The sequence below is a fragment of the Delphinapterus leucas genome, chromosome X (assembly GCF_059928025.1).
Source record: "Delphinapterus leucas isolate spDelLeu-1000000601 "Yukka" chromosome X, BTC_Dleu_Yukka2, whole genome shotgun sequence".
NCBI lineage: Eukaryota > Metazoa > Chordata > Mammalia > Artiodactyla > Monodontidae > Delphinapterus > Delphinapterus leucas.
This window is the reverse complement of record NC_143150.1, coordinates 86482950-86501898: the sequence shown is the minus strand read 5'-3', so window position 1 is coordinate 86501898 and position 18949 is coordinate 86482950. Positions and strand designations below refer to the sequence as shown.

The window sequence follows — 18949 nt, the reverse complement described above, 5'->3', positions numbered from 1 at the left end:
TTCAGGGGAAAAAAACGTAGTGTGGCACACAAGGACTTCCAGACCCAGTCCTTACCTCACTAGCCTCACTTTCCAACACACACACACACACACACACACACACACACACACACACACACTCACTCACTCACACACTCTCTCTCTCTCACTCTCTCTCTCACCCTGCAAATCAGCTAAGAACAAAATGTATGAATTGACCCTGTAAAAAAAATGAAGCCTTCTACATTTGGGGGCCTAAGAGTTCCCTGTACCTGCAAAGCGAAGAAACTTCTGTGTGTCAGGGGGCAGGCTTGATGAGATGTGCATAGACGAGGGCTCCCGGGAGAAGAATGGGTCAAGGGAGGAAGGAGTGGCTGGGGTTAAGGGGGCAGGGGAGAGTGGAGGAGGCTCGTCCTTGATGTGTGCCAGCTGGCTCTCACGGGTGTCTCGGACAGGAGGCTTGCTCTCCCGCTCTGTGGCATGGACCAGAAAGAAGGCCTCGACGGCAGGCTGTAGTACTGGGGGTAGGAACGATAGGATAGTGACAATTTACTTTATAAACTTCAACATATAAACCTCTTCCCCCCCTCATAATCAAATTTCAAAAGTACTACATGAAAAAGTAATGAAAACTTGCAGGAGAAATATAATGGTGCCACAGAGGAAGTCAGAGCTTCCAGAGAAAAATGGGATAGGCAACCAGTTATAAAGATTCCCCCAGTCTAAAAAGTAAAAGGTACCAGCTACCAAAAGAGAAGGCTAGTCTTTTTTCTGACAATGAAGTCAGAGAAAAAAAATCCTCTTCTTTAAACTCCTATTATGGAGATCCGACGGAGAGGAGTAATCTGGAAGGAAGAAAATTAAGCTGGCAGAAAGGGCCCCAGAGTAGATCAGCGGACCTGGGCCCTCCCTCAGGCCACAACTCACCTAGCACCGCATGCTGGTCATGGGATTCCTCCAGTTCCTTTAGGCACTCTCCCAGCATGTCCCACAGCTCATCTAAGCTCAGTTGCTCGCTGAGCAGGGGTAACTCAGGTGGCCTCTCCTCCTTCTCCTTCTCCCCCTGTGGAGTTCCATCTGAGCCTAGTGGGCACAGAGAGGAGAGACTGGGAAGCCCCTGAGGCTTTTCCTTCATTCAGACCAAATGCACAGGCCATTAGACAGATCAAGTAAATTGGTCCACTGGCCACTGAGTAATTGAGTGACATCTGAAAGCAAGCTCTAGTCCTATACTGGATGGCATTTAAACTTAAACTGAATAAAATTAATACAAGAAAAAGTTTGTCTAGTTGCACTAGACACTTTTCAAGTGCTCAATAGCTACATGTAGCTAACAGCTACTGCAGGAAAATTCTACCAGACAGCATTGGTCTTCTCATTGCCTTACTAGCTCCCAGAAAACCTATGGATTATTAAATGATTTAATATATTTTAAAAACTGGATGTCCTATGACAACACTATCCCACAGGAATGTGTTAAAAGGGTGCCAAAAAGCATTCTATATGAAATTAACCTTGAGAAATGCTGCTAATAATAGCATCCACTGTGTGCCAGGTACTGCTCTAAATGCTATATATACACGTGTTAACTCAATCCTAACTATGAATATCCCTATTTTAAATGAGGAAACAGAGAGGTTTGCCTCAGGTCCCAGAGATAGTAAATGGGGAGACAAGACTCAAACGTATGCTGTCTCCACACAGTATCATCATAGTTTCTTGTTTCTTTACTACAGAAATTGCAGTGTGTGCTATGATTCTCCAATGAGGACCAGGTGGTGATGGTTAGTGATCTTAGTTGATTGGTACGGGCCTATCAACATACAGAAACCAGGGTTCACTTGAACAAACTGGAAAACACTGAGCTTATGTATGTTGGAAGGAGGGGATCCAGCAGTCATTCCATGAAGACTGGTTCTCCCTTTTGTTGGGCTGGAAATGGGAAGTAGTACTGACCAATGGACTGAGTATCTTGAGCACTGGGAGATGGCTGGTCCACATCCATGGGTGATTCCTCCCTTCGGACAGATGCCTCTGACTGGCTTGACTCCGACTGGATAAAAGGGAGACAAAGTCACATAAAGGGTGCAACTCTGCTTTCCTCAGGGACAGGCGAGAGGCTGTCCTACAATCTCTCACATATCATAAGCTTGGAAAGAAGCCTCCCATGTCTTCCCATATGGAAAGAAGTTTCCTTAGGTAGCTCTCCAGGACAAAAGAATGGCCTTCCCACCTCCTTTGCTGTCCTCCACCCTGAGCTAGCAAGCTTTTGCAAAGAGCTCCCTGGATGCCCCATTTGCCTCCATTCTATTCCAGGCCTGTGTCCAGTCAGGCACCATCCTCCTGGACTTCAAGACTTCTAGGGACAGTTTACACACGTATATATACCTATATATAAAACTCAGATGGGCAGAAGGTAGGTTTACTCTTTGTTCCTTTTTGCTCACAAAAGGGGAAATAACGGCAATGAATTAGTGCAATCTTTGATGGGTGGGATTGGCTTTTTAAAAAAGCCAACATCTGTCCTATCAGGTGTGGGAAAGAGACTGGGCAGAAAAAATACTCCAGAATAATAGTTCTCTATCCCTTTCTACCCTGCCGGAGCTACAGCCCTTAAATTCTAGGCTGTTCCCAGCATGCTCAATGAAATCACACTGTATAATAGTAATTACAGACAAAGAAAAAATAGGCCTCAAGATATCCTTATTTCCTGGATCTTGGGAAGGCAACTTGCATGTTGTTACAAGGACAGGAAAACAATGAGTGCCACAGCATATATACATGATGCCAGGCTTTCCCTACAGCCACTCTGTGCTGAGATCCCAACAATGAACTGACTACCTAGGAACCTGAAAAGGCTTCCTCCTAAAAGTGCCCAAGTGCCTGGGTGCCAAAGGAGTATGAAGAATAGAGGCAGAGACCAGGGTGGAGGGATCAGCCATAGCCAGAAGAGGCTGTTTGGGATGTGTACCAAGCTTGGGGGACTTTCAAGGGCAGGATTCCTGACGTGTCTCTGAGGTACTTGCATTGTTCCATGAGACTGAAAAATCTTTTATCATGAATCCCCTCAGAACCCAGACACTTAGCATTATGCAGTTTGCAAAAGCGCCACTGTTGACTGGATAGCTGGGAGTGGGGTATGATGGCCAAGCTTTAAATCAAACCAAACCAAACCAATAAACAAACAGTAAAGAAAGCACCAAGAGAAAGTAACCCTGTTGCCCAGAAGCATTCATATAGCAAACTTAATGCAAAAGCATACAAGGTAAGGGCAATGAAACCCCACTGATGATGTGGTGGGGGAGGGAGGAGAGGCAAATGAATGAGGGGCCACAGGCATCATGCTAACCGTTGCTGCTTGTTGCTGTCTCCGCGCCCTTTGACCCTCACGTACCATTTGTATAATGGCATCAGCCTCAGCCTCCAGCTGCCGAACAGCTGCCTGGATGCTGCTAGCTGAGCCTAAACCGGAAGAACCTGGGAGAAAGAAAAAAGAAGGTAAGATGTAAACTGTAGAAAGAGAGAATGCTCAATATTCTCTCCCATCTCCTGGGCCACCACAGGGCACCCTGCTGAAGTCTTTGAGCTTTAAGCTCAGGCAGCCTCAAAATGCTCATCGTAAGGCACTAAGAACTACCTTTACAGATAAGGGCAGGTGACATGGGGCTGGGCAGACGGATGGTGGCAGGTGAGAGAGTTCTGCGGGACAGGGGGAAAGACATTGGATTTGGCATGCCATAGCTGAGGCAACATGGCTACAATATTTTAGCCAAGAGTGTTCAAGGAAGCAGAGAGGAGACAAACTCAAGTGAGTTAAATCTTGTTCACCAAAAGATCTGTCCCCAATTTCCTTGCCAGATTTCCACTCCCCTTTAATTCCCACTTGCCCTAGTGAAATTTCCTATGTAGACGGCTTGAGTGAGATACAGAATGCAGCCACCAACATTTTAAGATAGGATCATCATTTTCCTTAGAAAAGATCAAACAGGAAGGAGACATGACATTAAGTCCTGCCCTCCAGGGTCTCTTGTTTTTCCACCACCAACCTTGCCCCTCAACTGGACACCCCAGTTCCATACCTAGCCTGCCTGTCTGCTTGGCTTTCTTGTTAGCTCGGCGTGTGTCGTCCCGGAGCTGGATGATGACCTGCAGTACCCTCAAGAAGAACTTCTGGGTAGATGTCTTGGATGTCAACATGGACATAGAAGGCAACTGGAGCTCCCGGCCACCCAGAGGTCGCTTCTGAGATGCCACGATTACCACATTCTCAGCCATGTCAAACCTGGAGAGTGTAGAGGTGGCTTGCGTATACTGAGAGCATCAAAGCATCAACACCCAGAGCAGGCATGGCTTTCTTGTGTCAAGCAGGGGGTAAGGAATCTCAGAAGAAAATCACACAAGTAGGAAAAATAGGGCCGAGTGTGTACAGGACAGAAACAAAGTCTGTCCAGTGAAGAGGGAAAAAATAACCAGGAAGCCAGGAAGAGCCACTGTTCAGAATGGCCCTGATCCCAACCCCACAGCCAAATGGGCAGCTGCCACCTACCTGCTCTGCATTTTGCCTTTCAGCTTGGTGGTCTGTGGCTGCTCCTCAGGCAGGCCATCAGGGGAGAGGGTCTCACACTGGGCTCGCCGCTGCTGTTCCAGATTGTATTCCCGTAGTTCAGCCAGAAGGGTTCCTGGGCAGGCAGAGAAGCCAGCAAGTGTTCAGAGACTTCCCTAATGAAGCAGTGAAAAGCCAAACCTTTCCAAGAAAACTTCCTAGGTGCTTTGCTCAGCTGCACTGAACCTGGAGTAAGCAGAAATTTTGCTCTGTTCATTTTACTATGTGTGCTCACAGATCAACTAACTGCTCAGGGGCCACTGGTTTATCTGGCCTTGAGAATTTGCTGAATCTACAAGAAATAACAGCTCAGTGCAGAGGGGAAAAAGTATCTCTTTTGAAGCCCGTATACCTCTCAAACTTCGTAGGTTTTTGTGGTAATCTCAGGCAAATTGCTTAACCTCTTTCCCAATTTGCTTACCCATCTTAATAATGGGGCTCATACTGCCTAACCTCACAAGGCTGCTTTGAGAATTAGGAGATAACTGTCTAGCAGAGTGCCTAAGATACTGCCTAACCTATGGATGTTGAATAAATGGTGGCAGTCAAGAAAGATCAGAGGCCTCTTTTGGAAGAACTCTGTAATTCTCATGCAACAAAGAAGATCCTAGGTCACACAGTTTAATTGACTCTTATCACCTCAGCCCCAGGGATGTTTGTGAGAAGGAGATAACTACACAGGTGGTTGAGATCTAGCGAGACCCATGAGTGGGATGGGGGGTGGGAGAGAGCAAAGAGAGTCTCTATGCTGAAAGCAAATCTGGCCCCACTCCTTGATTCAGTCACCCCATCATCTGGGTTTTAGTTTTCTTCTTGGTAAAACAGGAAGACTGAAACTAGATAATTTGTAAGTATTCTTAGAATTTTTGTACCCTCAAAACTGCACAAAGGCAGAGGGTATTATTCTTTCAATTCCCGAGCCTGAATGTAGCATAGGTGCATCTCTGAGGTGGCGAACTGCCTCAGCAGGCTCATCATAGGGCTCTTATGAGTGCCCAGAATGGAAAAGCAATGTCGGCCCTATGAGTGCTCATTTTCCTTCACTAAGCACCAATTACCAGCTGTGTGCCAGGGATTGGGAATGTACAGAGAAGACCAGCCCTGCTCTCAGAGAACTGGGCAGAGGAAAACAGATGACAACCTAGTAGTTTCAGTGCTATGACAGAAGAGCTCATGGGGCTGTGCTACAGATGCATAGAGGAGTTTGATTCAGCCTGGGGGTTCAGGGAAGGCTTCCATAAAGAGGTGACACCTAAGTGGAAGGTTTCAGAAAAACAGGGTGCTTTACTCCTATTATTACCTATCTGTTTACAAAGGGTATAACCCAGATGGCGGGCTCCATTCAGTAGCAGCTTCAAAACAGTGTCCCGGGTCCCAGGGTCCCCCCGAGAGAGCTGCAGTAACACATTGGCTGCATCCTCTAGGCCTTCTTCAGAACAAGAATGGGATGTCAACACCTGGGAAAAAGAAAGGAGATGGGGTGAGCCCCAACTTGAGAACTAAAACATTATCTACCCCAGTCAACTCTTTCTCCCCCAACCAGAGGGAGGTCAGAAGAGCTTGGACTCACCTCCACAGAGAGCTGGAGCTGATTTTCAGTGAGGCCAGAGGATACCATCTTAAAGTCTGTGCTGCTGCCGATATCACCCACCTTCGCTGGAGATTTGCTGGCCTTAGTAGTAGTAGAAGCTTTGAGGAAACAGAACACTGTAAGCCTCTGAAACTCACATGCCAGAGACTTAAGTAGCAGAGCCAATCGCTGCATTGCCCAGGGCTTCAAAATGGAAAAGTAGTGAAAATGAAGATCCACCCCACATAGCCAAATCCAAATGACTTGGGATACCAAGGACTCTTATGACTGTACCTTCTAAAGTGACAAAGAATCCCAGATATTTCTCACAACTGTTCCCCTACCATCAGAGGGCCCTCTGAAAGCCCCCTTCCTTCAAAATCTGTTTCTTCAAATGATTCTTATTAGTATGCCACAGGGCTCATTCCCTTCACTTCCTGGGGTGGCCTGGCTACTTGATTCTACCCTGATTCCCACTGTATCCTGCCTGCTCTTGAACTGCTTCCTCTGAGAACTGGCTCCCTCAACCAGGCTAGAAAGACTGAAGATTCTTTAAAGACAGGGACTTTCTCCCCCTCCTCCTTTTTGAGCTTAGCTAGGGGAAGCCACATTCAGTGGTCTCCACAGGGGTGGTGGAGGGGGGAGGGAGGGGAAAATGGAGAGAGAGAACTTGGACCAATGAGGGTGAGAATTAACACATTTGGTTCTCACAAACACAAACCAAGCTGATTGCTGTCATTTAGGGAGGAATACCTGGGTGGGGCAGAGTTGGGGGTGAGGTGGGTGTACACACCCCACAGCTCCCAGCCTATATCCACACTTACTTGAAACAGTAGTGGTAGAAGTCGTGGGGGTAGTCACTGTGGTTGAAGCGGCTACAGCAATGGTGGATATAGTCGTGGCAGCAACCAGGGACGGAACAGAAGTGACAGGGGTGGTTGCAGCAGGGGGAGTGGGTGTGCTGGAGGCAGCAGTGGTAGTGGTGGTAGATGTGGTTGAGGTGGCAGCAGTGGTGGAGGAAGCACTGTTGCCAGAATTAGCCTGTGCTTCCGACACTTTGTTTTCTGGGAGAGCAATTGATATGAGAGAAAGGAGTCTGAGGAGCTTCTCAGTTAAGAGAGAGCTCCGGCGGATGACTGGGTGTGACAACATGTTCATGAGCTGCCCCAGTGGAGAGGCCTCGAGGCTGTATGGGGAAGTTTCCCCCTCACCACCAGCGCTCACTGGCACTGACTTCACGGAGTTCTTGCCTTTCCGGCTGACATTCATGTTGTCCAGTTTTACCAGTAAGTCCCAGAAGTCTGTGCAAATGCCACTGCTCGTGGACTGTGAAGAGCATGGGCTGCAGGCCTGCTTACTGCCCCTCTCCCGATCACTCTCACAGTTTGTTTCTTTGGTCCGCTGCTGTGTGAAGTGGCTGGGAAACACCTGCCAGGAAAAGAAGGACAGGCTTGGTCTAGGAGGTCTACACAGAAAATGTCTTGTGACAAGGAAAGAAAACTGGCTCCTAGACTCTCCACTCCTTTGGACAGCTTTAGTAACACTGGAGAGATGTAACATAGGAGTTTTATCCAACTGATGTTGTGAAGCAGCCTAGATAAAGCTCTGTAGGGAGACAGACGATTAGCAAACTTTTCTGAGCATCTATCTCTATACTTACAAAATGGGGAGGATACCTACATGGCTGTGCAAAATTGTTGAGATTACCAGGCATTTTGCATAGTGCCTGGTATAAGGCAGGCCCTCAACAAATGGCAGCAAAGCTTATGAAAAAGAGGACTGAAAAAAAAAAAAAGATAAAAAAGGACTGAATTAAGTTCTAGGTCCAGCCAGCTCCATCACTTACTAGCCACATGACAAAGCCACTAAAGATTTCTGTATCCCAGCTTCTTCATCTGTAAAATGGGAACCATGCAGACCACTGAGGGTTGTTTGATGGCTGAATGAGACAATGCATAAAAATTGTGAAGAGTGAACACAAAAACCCCACAAAATTATTTACTGGACAACCTCCCAGAAACAATACAGGCCTCAGCACCAATGATGAGGACCTGGTAGCTCCCTCAGAGTTCAGATTTCACTACACTATGGCTGACAACCATCTTCCATCCCCAGGAGTTGGGTTCCTCCAAGCTCCTCACCTTGGCTAATTGAATGAGTGTATCCAGAACGTGTCTGCAGACAACAGGAGCAGCCTGGGGGTGGATGTGGACAGTGGAGCCACTACTTGCATGCTTCTCAGTATGTTTGCGCCCCCCTGAACGCTGGATCTGGAATATATTAGTCCTGCAGCCTAGGGCTGCATCCATGGATACTGAGAGCCAGGAAAGCTGGTTGGAGCTCTTAGACTCCATCTTGTGTAGCAGGTCCAGGGGCCGGTTCTCATGGCTGCTTGACCCGCAGCTCTTGCTTGACTTTTTGCCCTTTTCCTCACTTGAGGAGAGCCTGGGTGTTTCAATGCAAAGCTCACTCTCACTGCTGCGCTGCAAGATGGAGAGCAGGCTTCGGATGACCCAGTGGCGGGTCTGGGCATGGTAGCAGAGATTTCTCAGTACTCGATGTAGACGGCTAGTATTGAGCTTTGGCTCATCCACAAAAAGTAGGACCAGGAGACAAGAGAGGGCTTCGTGATCCAGGAGGAGCCGTCCTCGGAGGCGTAGGAGAGTGTCCACATTACTGCCAGAAGGCCTGGAACAGAGCATGGTTTCTGGGTAATACTTCGGCTAGAGCTCTGGGATCAGGCATAGGCCTAAGGGAGGGGGATGAGCTGGATACATCCAGGAGGCTCGAGCGGGAGGGTGTCCAGTCCAAGGACTCTTAAGTATTCTTAATAGTAACAACAGCTGTCTCCTTGAGTGCCTACTATGTTCCAGACACCCTACAATATCTGTAACAGCTTCCTCACGGGGCTCCTGTAAAGACTAGAGAACCACCCAATTTTGAGATGATGAGCAAGAGGCTCAAATAGGTTAAGTGACTTGTCCTACATCACACAACGATTGAGAAGAGAGCAGAGATTGCAGCCCAGGTCTGTATCAACTGCTAAAATTGGACTGCCCATAAAGTCCTAGGACACAATGCTTACTTTGGCTTTCCATAGACTACCAGGAGGTTGCCTGCTGAATAGGGACTGATCACTCCACGCTCTGGCCTCGTTAATAATGAACTCTTCTGCAGCCTAGATGTTGTAATCTCAAGGCAAGCGATTCTCACTGTTTTCCTATTTGTGTGGGAGGCAGGTGGCTTTCCTTGTTGTAACCACAGCTAGAGCCTGCTGCCTGCCTACCTTACTTTGTGATTATGGTCTACAGTAGCTACATTAACCAGAAGTGTGACTTTCTGAAGGGGGAGTCCAAAGATCTGGCTTCCCCAATTCATTCAAGTAAACATCCTAGAGAGGTCATTCAGCCTCTCCACCTATAAATAAAGGGAGTTGGACTAGTAGTAGACATGGAAGGTGGTATGGCAAGGAAAAAAAGACAGGCAAAGGGTACCTATTATGGCTGCTGCTACCCCCCATCTGGAAGGTGCCGCCTCTCTGCACGGCAAGCCGAGTGTATTGGACCCCACGGTTGCCACTCAGGCGACTGGTGAAGGCTGGAAGGAAAGAAAAAGGAAACTGAAATTGGGGAGGGGGTGTGTGCTGAGCTGGGTCCAAGTAATACAAAGGGGAACAAAGAGTCTCATGTGGCCAAAGCCAGACATTCCAGAGCCCTCCCACTTGCCTCCCTCTGTACCCGGGCTTCGAAGAATGGCAGAGAGTGCAGAGGTGCTGCTGTGCCCAAAAAGCCGCTCATGCATGAGCTGCCTCTGCCGGGCTTCTTGCTCTCGCCTCAGGGCTTGAGCCTCAGCTGCAATGTCAGGTGGCATCACGGCCAACACGCTGTCCTCCATGTCCTCTAGGACACTACGGCGCAGGTCTGAGGGCAGAGTCTGGATGAAGGTCACAGGGTCCATGGGGGTGTCTGAGCTGGCATTCTGTGCCAGTTCCCGTCGCTGTTGCTCAGCTCTCTGCTGTGCCAGTACCTACAGAGCAGGAGGAGTCAATGGGGGCATACCCACAGCCAGGTAGCCTGGCACCACCAGCCCCCCCGCTCACATACTTCCTCCTGGATGGCTGGAGGCAGGGCAGCCAGGAACTCAGGGCTCACTTCGGTCACACCAGGATTCCCCACCACTGCAGGAGCTGAGCTATTTGTCGAGGGGGCAGTCCGCGTTGGTGGACGAATGCCCAGCTGGTTCTGTAGAACTTCTCGGCGAATGTCATCAGGGAGAGCGGCCAGAAAAGAGGGGTCCACGCCTTCGGGAAGACTAATACCTGAGGGGATATGCAAGATGTGAAGGGACTCTCACTTCTACTGAAGCCTAAAGATGTACTTGGATCAAAGAAACCCATGGCCTTGGATGAGGGAGACCAGCTTTCTCTGTCCTCATTTCATGCCAAGGACACAGGGGACACAGAGAAGGCCCACCCACCCTTCCCTAGGCTCAGAACAGCTGTTATATGCCAAGTTCTGTGTGTGCACTGTCACTTAACCTTCAAGACCCCACCAGGTAGCTATCATCACCCTCTCAGTATCAATGAGGATCAGAGAAGTTAATGGCTCCAGGTCCTAAAAGTAGGAGGTGGCAGAGAAGGGATTTGAGCTAAGATCAGTCTGACTCCAAAGGCCTGGGCTCATTCAATTGTGTAGCATCAGCTTCCCCTTACTGCAGGCCCCCCCGCCCCGCATATATATGCCACCCGCCATCTGGATGGAATGGTTCCGACTGGTGGGCATTTCCATGCCAAGGGTTACTAGAAGCCTAAACAGCCCCAGGATGGCCTGAGCACACATGGAGCTCACCTGCTAGAGGATCTTCTTCTTCACTGCTTGTTGAAGGCAGTGGTTCTTCTAGGATTCCCCGGGAATCTGCTCCAGAAATGGCCACGGCAGAATCTCTGGTGGAAGAACTCTCAGAGGATGCAGGAGTAGAGCTAAAGGAAATAATTTTCAGGTTCTCTGTATTATATTTTCCCACTTATAAAATATTCCTATAGTACCCCCTTTCTCACAGAAGCCAAGTTGATTTCCCCAGTATACAAAGCATGTGTACTGGTTACTAAGTATGAACGTGGCTTGAAATACCCACCAACACACCCTGCCCTCCTCTCACTCACACAGTGCTTACCTGTCCTCAGGGGGCTGGGTAGGTTCCCCTGACCCATCACTCCTGCCTTGCACTTCTGTCACAACTGGTGGGGCATCCCCAGGAGTGGAGCTGCCTGCTGTGGGCTGCTCAGAACTGCCAGGTGCTGAGGTGTCACCCACAGCTTCCTCCAGGGTGCAGGAAGCCAGGCTGCTGGTGTCCATGGGAGAGCCTTCCAGTTGACTGCTGACAGCTGTCAGAGCATCAGAATCTTCAGCTCTCTCTGGGGAAAGAGAGGCTAGGAGGAAGTCACATGGAGAGGTTAGATCTCTGCTTCAAAGAGGGGGAGGCTGAATTAAGAAGCAGCCAGATCAGACTTCTCACTTCTTCACCTTCACTTCACGCTGGCCTGATGCTCCCCCCTCAATCTCATTTGCTTTAAAAAACTCATCTCAAGCCCTTTCTATTATCTGTTGAACATTTATGGTGTTCCAAGCATGCCTGTGAAACATCTTCTCTAGGCACCCGAGGTAAGGGATCCTGTCACTTTCAGATTTCCTGCAGGCATCATTTACATAAGCTCTTTGGTTCTGTTCGTCTAAACAAACAAGGTTCCTTTAAGGCAAAACCCCCTACACCCTAAGGTTTTTCCAGAGCACGTCACAGGCAGTATAGTAAAGAGCAGGAACGGCAAACAGGCTTGTTTACCCTGTTGGAACACTGCTGAGAAGAATTTTGAGGCCCCATTTCAAACCAGTGGGAAATAGTGCCATGAGATAAATGGTGTTGCCAGGATGGGAGAGCTGCTAAGTGTGCGGTCACGTGCTTGCCCATTCCTGGAAATGTTGAAGAAAAGCAAGCTTCAGAGTTACACAGATCTGGATTTTAATCACAGCTCAACCACTTACTGAGTGACCTTGGGCTAATTATTTCACTTCTGAGTTTCAGTTTATTCATGGAGATAACACCCTCTACTTTGGATGATTGTTTTTTAAAGAAGTTAAATAATAAAATAAGCATGGCATGATAGCCAGGAACAGAGTGATCACCTCAAACTGTTGGCACCATCACTAGTATCATTAAGACACTCCGATGTATATATAATCACTTGAGGACACAGAGAAGAAACCTCAACTTTAGCTAAAAAGGTAATGTGCAATATGAGACCCTACTATGAGGGCTTGAGCTTCTACTTTAGAAATTCTCTAAAGTAAGAGAGTAAAGAGAAACTACAAAGATGTCCATTCTTCCCCCCTGTTCTACCCCTACCCGCAAACCTTGAAATTCTACTCACTTATAGTGGGAGCTGGGGATAGCTCCATCTGAGTTGTTTCTGCTTCTCCACCTGGCCTTGTGGGACCCAATTCCTCTGGCTCTACAGGCATCAATAGCTGGGTAGAGCTTCCCGCTTCTCCAGTCGGGGACTGCAGCTCTTGAGGAATCTCTCCCAAGGCTGGTGGGGGTGGGAGTGTTGGTTGCTGTTGTGAGGGCTGCAGAGTGACAAGGGTCTCCTTGGGCTCAGATGTAGCTGCATCAGTTGAAGATGGGGTTGTTGGGTAGCTTTCAGGCATGGGAGTCCCATCTTTCTCGGAAAGAACGACAATGGGGTTGTTAAAAGGCAATCAGCCAAGGACCGGGGGAGCCACTCAATCAGCACATGTGGCATGACAAGTATCCCACTCAGTCAGTGATGCAGGATTCCCCTCAGTCACCAACTGCTCCTAGGAACAGCTCATGGCTGTTCTGGTATACTCAGGATGAGGGCTAAGGCACAGTGCTATCTTAGTCCCAAGAACCAAAAGATCTGACTCTTTGTAGATCCCTATGAATTAAATCCATTCTGTGCCCTGGGTGGAAGGGGGAGAGTTCAAGTCACTTTATAATACTTGCCTCACCCTAAATACCACCTGTCCCCTTCCACCTCCCTTTTCTTGCAGTCCTGATTATCCAAGGAACATCTACAACTCTGTCTGATGGAGGCAATGGTGTTAAGACTAAATGTGAATATGCAACACACCAGGGAAAGTAGTAAGTTGTATAGTTATCTTCTAATTGGGGCTTAAAATCCCTACCCCACAACAATACAACTTACTACCTCACCCCGGCATGAACAGAATCCTCTAGCAAGGGCAGTAGGCAAAAGGCCATTTTACCTGATGACAGACCCTTTCAAAGACCTTCTACCAGATTCAGGGCACCAGGACACCTACCCTCTTTCACTGCTTTAAAAAATACTGTGTAGGCTTTGGTACAATCATTTCCCAACTCAAGTGCCAAAGGAGACAGAAGGTATAGGGAAGCAGAAGAAAGCTCTGAGGAAATAGGGGTGGGGGAGACATATAATACCATATGGACCAGTTATTAGAATCACAAAATGGCTACTGACGTTAGGAAAATTAGGAGAAATAGAAAGCATATAGTAGTAATACCATTTAGCCCACCGAGCTACCTTCCCCAAAAGCAGATTGCTCAAGGCAACATTATTAGACTTTTAGATTCCACAGACTCATGAAATTTATAGAAAAAGGAAAAAATAAAGAGACAAGAGACTAACACAGGATCACCAACTTTTAATTTAGCCAAGAAAAAAAATCCCATTAATATCACTTAATAAAAATATTTTGATACCAAAAAAGTAGGAAATACATATCTCTGTAATTTATAATAGTCCTTTAAATTGAACAAACTCGGCTTTTTGAAAAACTCATTAAACCTCCCTTATTCTGTTCATTTCCACTGAGGACTAGCATTTAGGAACCACTGTCATCAGGTGTTCTCATTAAGCACCACACCATGGGGGTCAGTAAAGGGGACAGGACACATGGCATCACTACACATGCCAGAACGCAGTACAGCATAATCAGAATGAGAACCTAAAAACACAGCACATCGGAGGGAAAGTGCACCACCGTGGGAAAGACAGTAGACTGTATAGTTATCTCCAAGATGGGGTATGACCCTAAAACTATACAATCTACTACCTCATCCCACAGAGCACCAGTGTTCATCTTCAGCCCACTTGGGCCAGCTATTTGGGTCAGGATAAAAAACCAATCAATTAGCAAGAAGGGGAAAAGGGAGGGAGAGTTACCTGAGAGGTTCTGTTCAGTGGAGTCATTTGTCTTAGATGTAGTACACTGCAAAGAAAAGGGACAGACCAATGTGGGACTTTGCAAGCACATGAGATAGAGGTCAACTTTAAAACAGTTGCCATCTCCCACATATGACACATATGACCTGGATGGAAGATGGGCACTTTAGCATGCAAACATACCTCCAATTTCTCTAATACATACTCATGCTCAAGGATTGCTTGGGGACAAGGGAGAAACTGTCAGGGGGGTGACTAAACAATGAGAGGAAAGGATAATAAAAACCACATTGGAGATGGGCTCGGACATAGGACATGACCTGAACACAATCGTTGAGACAAGCAAGAAATTCTTAAAAGTTTCATCTGTATATATTTCCCTTCCTTGAGCTCATTTTGTACACTCTGGCTTTTTCAATCATATGCCAGGCTTATTTCCTATCCCTTTACATGTGCTTGAAACAATGTTACTATTTATTAGGCAAAAGTTCTATACAAAGATATTTGTTAGATCAAGCTTGTTATCATTAATTGAACATTACAATATCCTTTTAAATCTGATGCCCTGTTGAGTGAGGTATAATAAAGTCTTTCACTCAAGTTTTTTTAGTTTCCTCGTATTTTTATCAGCATTTACTTCATTTATTTCAAAGCTATACTATTCAAGGTTCCAGAAGTTTCAGAAAAACCAAAATCATGTTAGAGATTTCACAAATTGAGCCCTAGAAAATGACATGTGGTCATGGGGTTCAGGGTAGGAACACTTTCTCTGATCTGAAGCCTAAGCCCAACTTATTCAAATGTTGGAATGGAATCATATTGGTAAGGTTTCCCTGACACTTAAGAAGGTAATCCACCGAAACAGAATTGAACCATTAAGAGCATGGGCTTAGTCAAGGTCATTGTTCTTGTCTAGCTGTAGTCACTGAAAGTAGAGACTGTATAGTGTAACTGGTGAGTCAGGAGCTGCGCTGGTTCTGGCTCCAGTTTTCCCCAGCAAAACACCAGAGAAACAATTTTCCCTCTGGGTTTGATTTCTTTTCCCCTAAAAACCATTCAAGTGTACAGTGAATTTGAAGTGGATCATTTCTCAGTTTCAGTGTGAACGTCTAGAATCTTCAATGACTCTTGGGGCCAGCCACATGTATGCTAAAACCGTGGGTAAGTTAAGGCAGACATAGCCAAAGATGAATCCTCCCAGCTCTTGGGAATCACCTGTGCACTCTGATCCCTGTTCTCCTTATCTTCTTTGCCTTTGTCGGTTATCTTTGTTTCTTCCTCAGCTAGTTGTTTCCTGCGTTTCTCCCGCCTTTCTTCCAGCTCCTCATCCCTCAGGAATTCCAGGTGATTGACAATGGGCACTTTAACAACTGGACCAAAGAAGCAAAGATCGGAGGCTGCTCAGGGGAGGTGGGGGAGAAAGCCAAGAGGCAGAGCTTGGGGCCACAGAGAACCAGGGAAACAACTTTCCATGCACTGTCCCAGCCCTGGAAGACTCACTACTGCCCTGATAACCAAACTGCCACACACCTGAAACACAGTCATGCATGCTCTCAGCATCAAGAACTTTGCATTCCTCTGTCCAACGGGTCAGGGCTGTGGGGATGCTGGACAGGGTCCCTGTAGAGAAACAAAGGAGAGTGAGACTCTTGGCATTGTCATGCATCAATTGATCCAAAAATTGCAGTATTTCCCTAACAGGACCCAATGTCTATCACAAGGTTTGCAACATCATAGGTATCCAGATGTAATACGGTTTTTATTGCCCTTGGCTAAATCACCGAGTGGTTCTGGCTCCTATAAAATGGGATTTCTCCAGGCAGGGCAGATACTGTTCTGCTTTCCCTCAGCAGGGAAAAAGAACCAGACAAACTTTACCCTCTCTTTCACCACATAAACTTGCCTGCTTGGCTGGTAGCTGTACTCTGATCATGGAAAAAGTCATCCAGTAGTTCATCGTCAGACCGGGCGATGATGTGGACGTCATCGTTGCCCACTAGGAGGCGGGCCCGGCCTCGGCTTTGTAGGGGAAGGCTGCTGCTCAGCTGAAGGATGTCAGCAGCAGCAGAGGGACCAAGCAACCTGTAGGGTGACGGTGGGGTACCATGGTCACTGTACATCCACAGGGACACTGCAAACTGTTATTGTGAGATCCTTTCTGTGTCCTCTACGAAATGCATGACATTATTATGGACCTGATCATATTGCACATAAGTCTTAGTTACTTTTCTAACTACTCCATCAGTTTGCAAACTTGTTTTGGGTTAAGGTTGCGTATTACTCCATAGTTCCTGGAACAGAGTGAGCGTCACTGATAATATCAGGCACTGTGTTAGGGTATAATATCTCTCTTGTACACCCACTACCGTCTGTGCATTGACCATTATGATAACTATATTCCTTCCTTTCACTTCTAAAATTGTTTCTCCCTAGTGGGAGAAACTCTAAGCTAAAGGGCAGGGATCCTGTCCTGACCATATCTTAAGTGCTAAGTGTTTGGCGTATGAGATGCTTAGTGACTGCTGACTGTATGTACAGGACACTTAAGCAGAAAAACATGTTATACAATTTGGTATTCTCCCAAAGGCTGCACATATAATCCACAAAGAAACATGACAAATACATTATCTGTGTGTGACAAGAGCATTATCCCCCCAGGTCAAGACAATGCTGAAGCTCACTGAGCCCAACAATCTTCCTTGTAACTCACCTCTGGAGTATAAGAGGAGGATTGGGCTGACGATTCCCAGGGTAGTGAACGTGAATGGTGTGGCCTGTGTTGGCCGTCAGCTGCCTCAGGGTCCTCTGACTGCGCCCAATGCCCTGGGTGAGACGCGTTGTAGAAGAGCCACTGCCCAGCGTCAGGGAACTGTGGTCTGCATGGCGTACCATCAGTGGGTGGGTGGTAGGGATATTTCCTGGGGATGGGGGGATGTCTGCTGCAAGGACAGTATGCGAAGGGGTCAGTGCCAAAAAGAAATTTCTTCTGTGGTTGTTCAAGCAGAACCATGTCTCCTGGGCCTTACTTCCTCACACGGAAACCTGAGCTTTGTCCTTTCTCCCTCATTCCCATGCCTTATCTACGATCACTGACACTACCATGGCTTATGCCACCATCTCTCACCTAGATACTGCGACAGCCTCCTAAATAGTACTTTCTCCCAATCCATTCTCTATACTAAGCCACAGTGATGCTTGTAGGCCCCTCAGAAACATGCTGTTCTCTCCACCTTGACGACTCCTCTCCCCCTTCTTCACCTGCACTTTTGTTCTTGGCCTAGATATCACTTTTTCTGATTCTACAAATGGGCCTAAAAACCCTTTACTCTGTGCTTTCTTACCATACTACAATGTAATGCCTGCTGACTCATAATTCCTAATAGACCATAAGCTCCTATGAGGGAAAAGGATTGTTTTCTTTTTTATTGCCGTATCCCTAGCACCTAGGACACAGTAGGCACTCCTCAAATATTTGTTCAATTTGCCGAATGGACAGAGGCTCAACTTAATAAGGAAGATTGATGGAAATCACAAAAATGCAAAGAAGATCACAAAATAGAAAGTATCTTGAAAATTATGTAATCCACCCCATTTTTTTTTCTTTTCACATTTTTCATTTACAGGTGACAAACTGAGGCTCAAAGGTGACAAACTGAGGCTCAAAGAGGTAAGAGACTACTTGGCCAAGACAACAGACCAGAACAGTTCAGTGTTTTCTGCTATATCATGCTTGTGATTTGGGAGTAAAGACCTGCCTTCTCAAGACAGCTTGGTTTTAAGAACTGGATGCTAAAAGGGAACTCTGATGTTGATGGGGGAAGAGAGAAGAGATTCACTCTCTCCTCCGAAAAGATGCATTTTTGATGAACAGAGTGAATGTGTTCAAATCTACTCCCCAATGCCAAGCTCAAAGGTGTCTACCCAAACTCTCAAGATCCAGTGTTACAGACATAAGGATTAGTGATTGCCCTATCACTGTAGCGTACACATGGGTGCCTGATGCAGTCAGCCTTGGTCTCACTTTTTTTTTAATTCAAGCAAATCATCAAGTTGTCCAGGCTCTAAAATGGCTGGCTGCCTGTTTACTGAGGTGGAGAGAACAAAAGGAGCCTCTCACAGTTCCTCCTTCTAGGTATACACTTACTGAGAGAGATGGATTCAGATATCCCTTGCCCCAGGAAGTTGGCATAAGAAAAGAGGTGCTTTCTGTATCAGATTGATAGCTGCTCTAGTTCAGGGTATAAGAAGCAAGAGATAAAACCCAGCTGAGCCCCTGTGTCTTACTAGCACTGGAGAACATGTTGTCAAACTCAATGATGAGATCATCCTCCCGGTCAAAGCGCTCAAATCGGACCAAGGGAGAAGCGTTCATATCAGGGTAATCCTCATCCAATTCCATTTCAGAGCCATCGTCGTCATCGTCTTCATCTCCCTCTTCACCTTCATCATCCTCCTTAAGGGGAAAATAGGAGATGGAGAATTGCTGGAGGTAAGGATTTTCTGAAGTCTGGTGTCATGGCCACATTTGCACATGAGGGAGGGAGGCGCTGAGGCTAGCAACCCAGACTGTTGGTTT

The 18949-nt window shown here is 46.9% G+C and overlaps 1 protein-coding gene across 27 annotated transcripts in view; it reads right to left on the bottom strand.

Moving 5' to 3' along the window:
- Positions 1-18949, bottom strand: part of HUWE1 (HECT, UBA and WWE domain containing E3 ubiquitin protein ligase 1) — a 143571-nt gene that overhangs the window by 5362 nt on the left and 119260 nt on the right. For 13 of the 27 annotated variants that reach the window (XM_089904493.1, XM_089904495.1, XM_089904511.1 and 10 more), the window contains 22 exons: positions 18658-18826; positions 17084-17312; positions 16277-16455; positions 15904-15993; positions 15589-15770; positions 14374-14419; positions 12577-12864; positions 11325-11580; positions 11000-11130; positions 10256-10470; positions 9890-10178; positions 9647-9749; positions 8294-8840; positions 6977-7580; positions 6153-6271; positions 5883-6039; positions 4526-4658; positions 4059-4261; positions 3329-3456; positions 1936-2032; positions 907-1062; positions 252-497 (listed from right to left, as the gene is read on the bottom strand). In XM_089904493.1, the coding sequence (XP_089760619.1) occupies positions 252-497; positions 907-1062; positions 1936-2032; positions 3329-3456; positions 4059-4261; positions 4526-4658; positions 5883-6039; positions 6153-6271; positions 6977-7580; positions 8294-8840; positions 9647-9749; positions 9890-10178; positions 10256-10470; positions 11000-11130; positions 11325-11580; positions 12577-12864; positions 14374-14419; positions 15589-15770; positions 15904-15993; positions 16277-16455; positions 17084-17312; positions 18658-18826 (4567 nt within the window). Of the gene's footprint in view, positions 1-251; positions 498-906; positions 1109-1935; positions 2033-3328; positions 3457-4058; positions 4262-4525; positions 4659-5882; positions 6040-6152; positions 6272-6976; positions 7581-8293; positions 8841-9646; positions 9750-9889; positions 10179-10255; positions 10471-10999; positions 11131-11324; positions 11581-12576; positions 12865-14373; positions 14420-15588; positions 15771-15903; positions 15994-16276; positions 16456-17083; positions 17313-18657; positions 18827-18949 lie in introns of those variants that run through there. The other 14 variants (XM_089904500.1, XM_089904501.1, XM_089904503.1 and 11 more) reach the window with 7 other exon arrangements.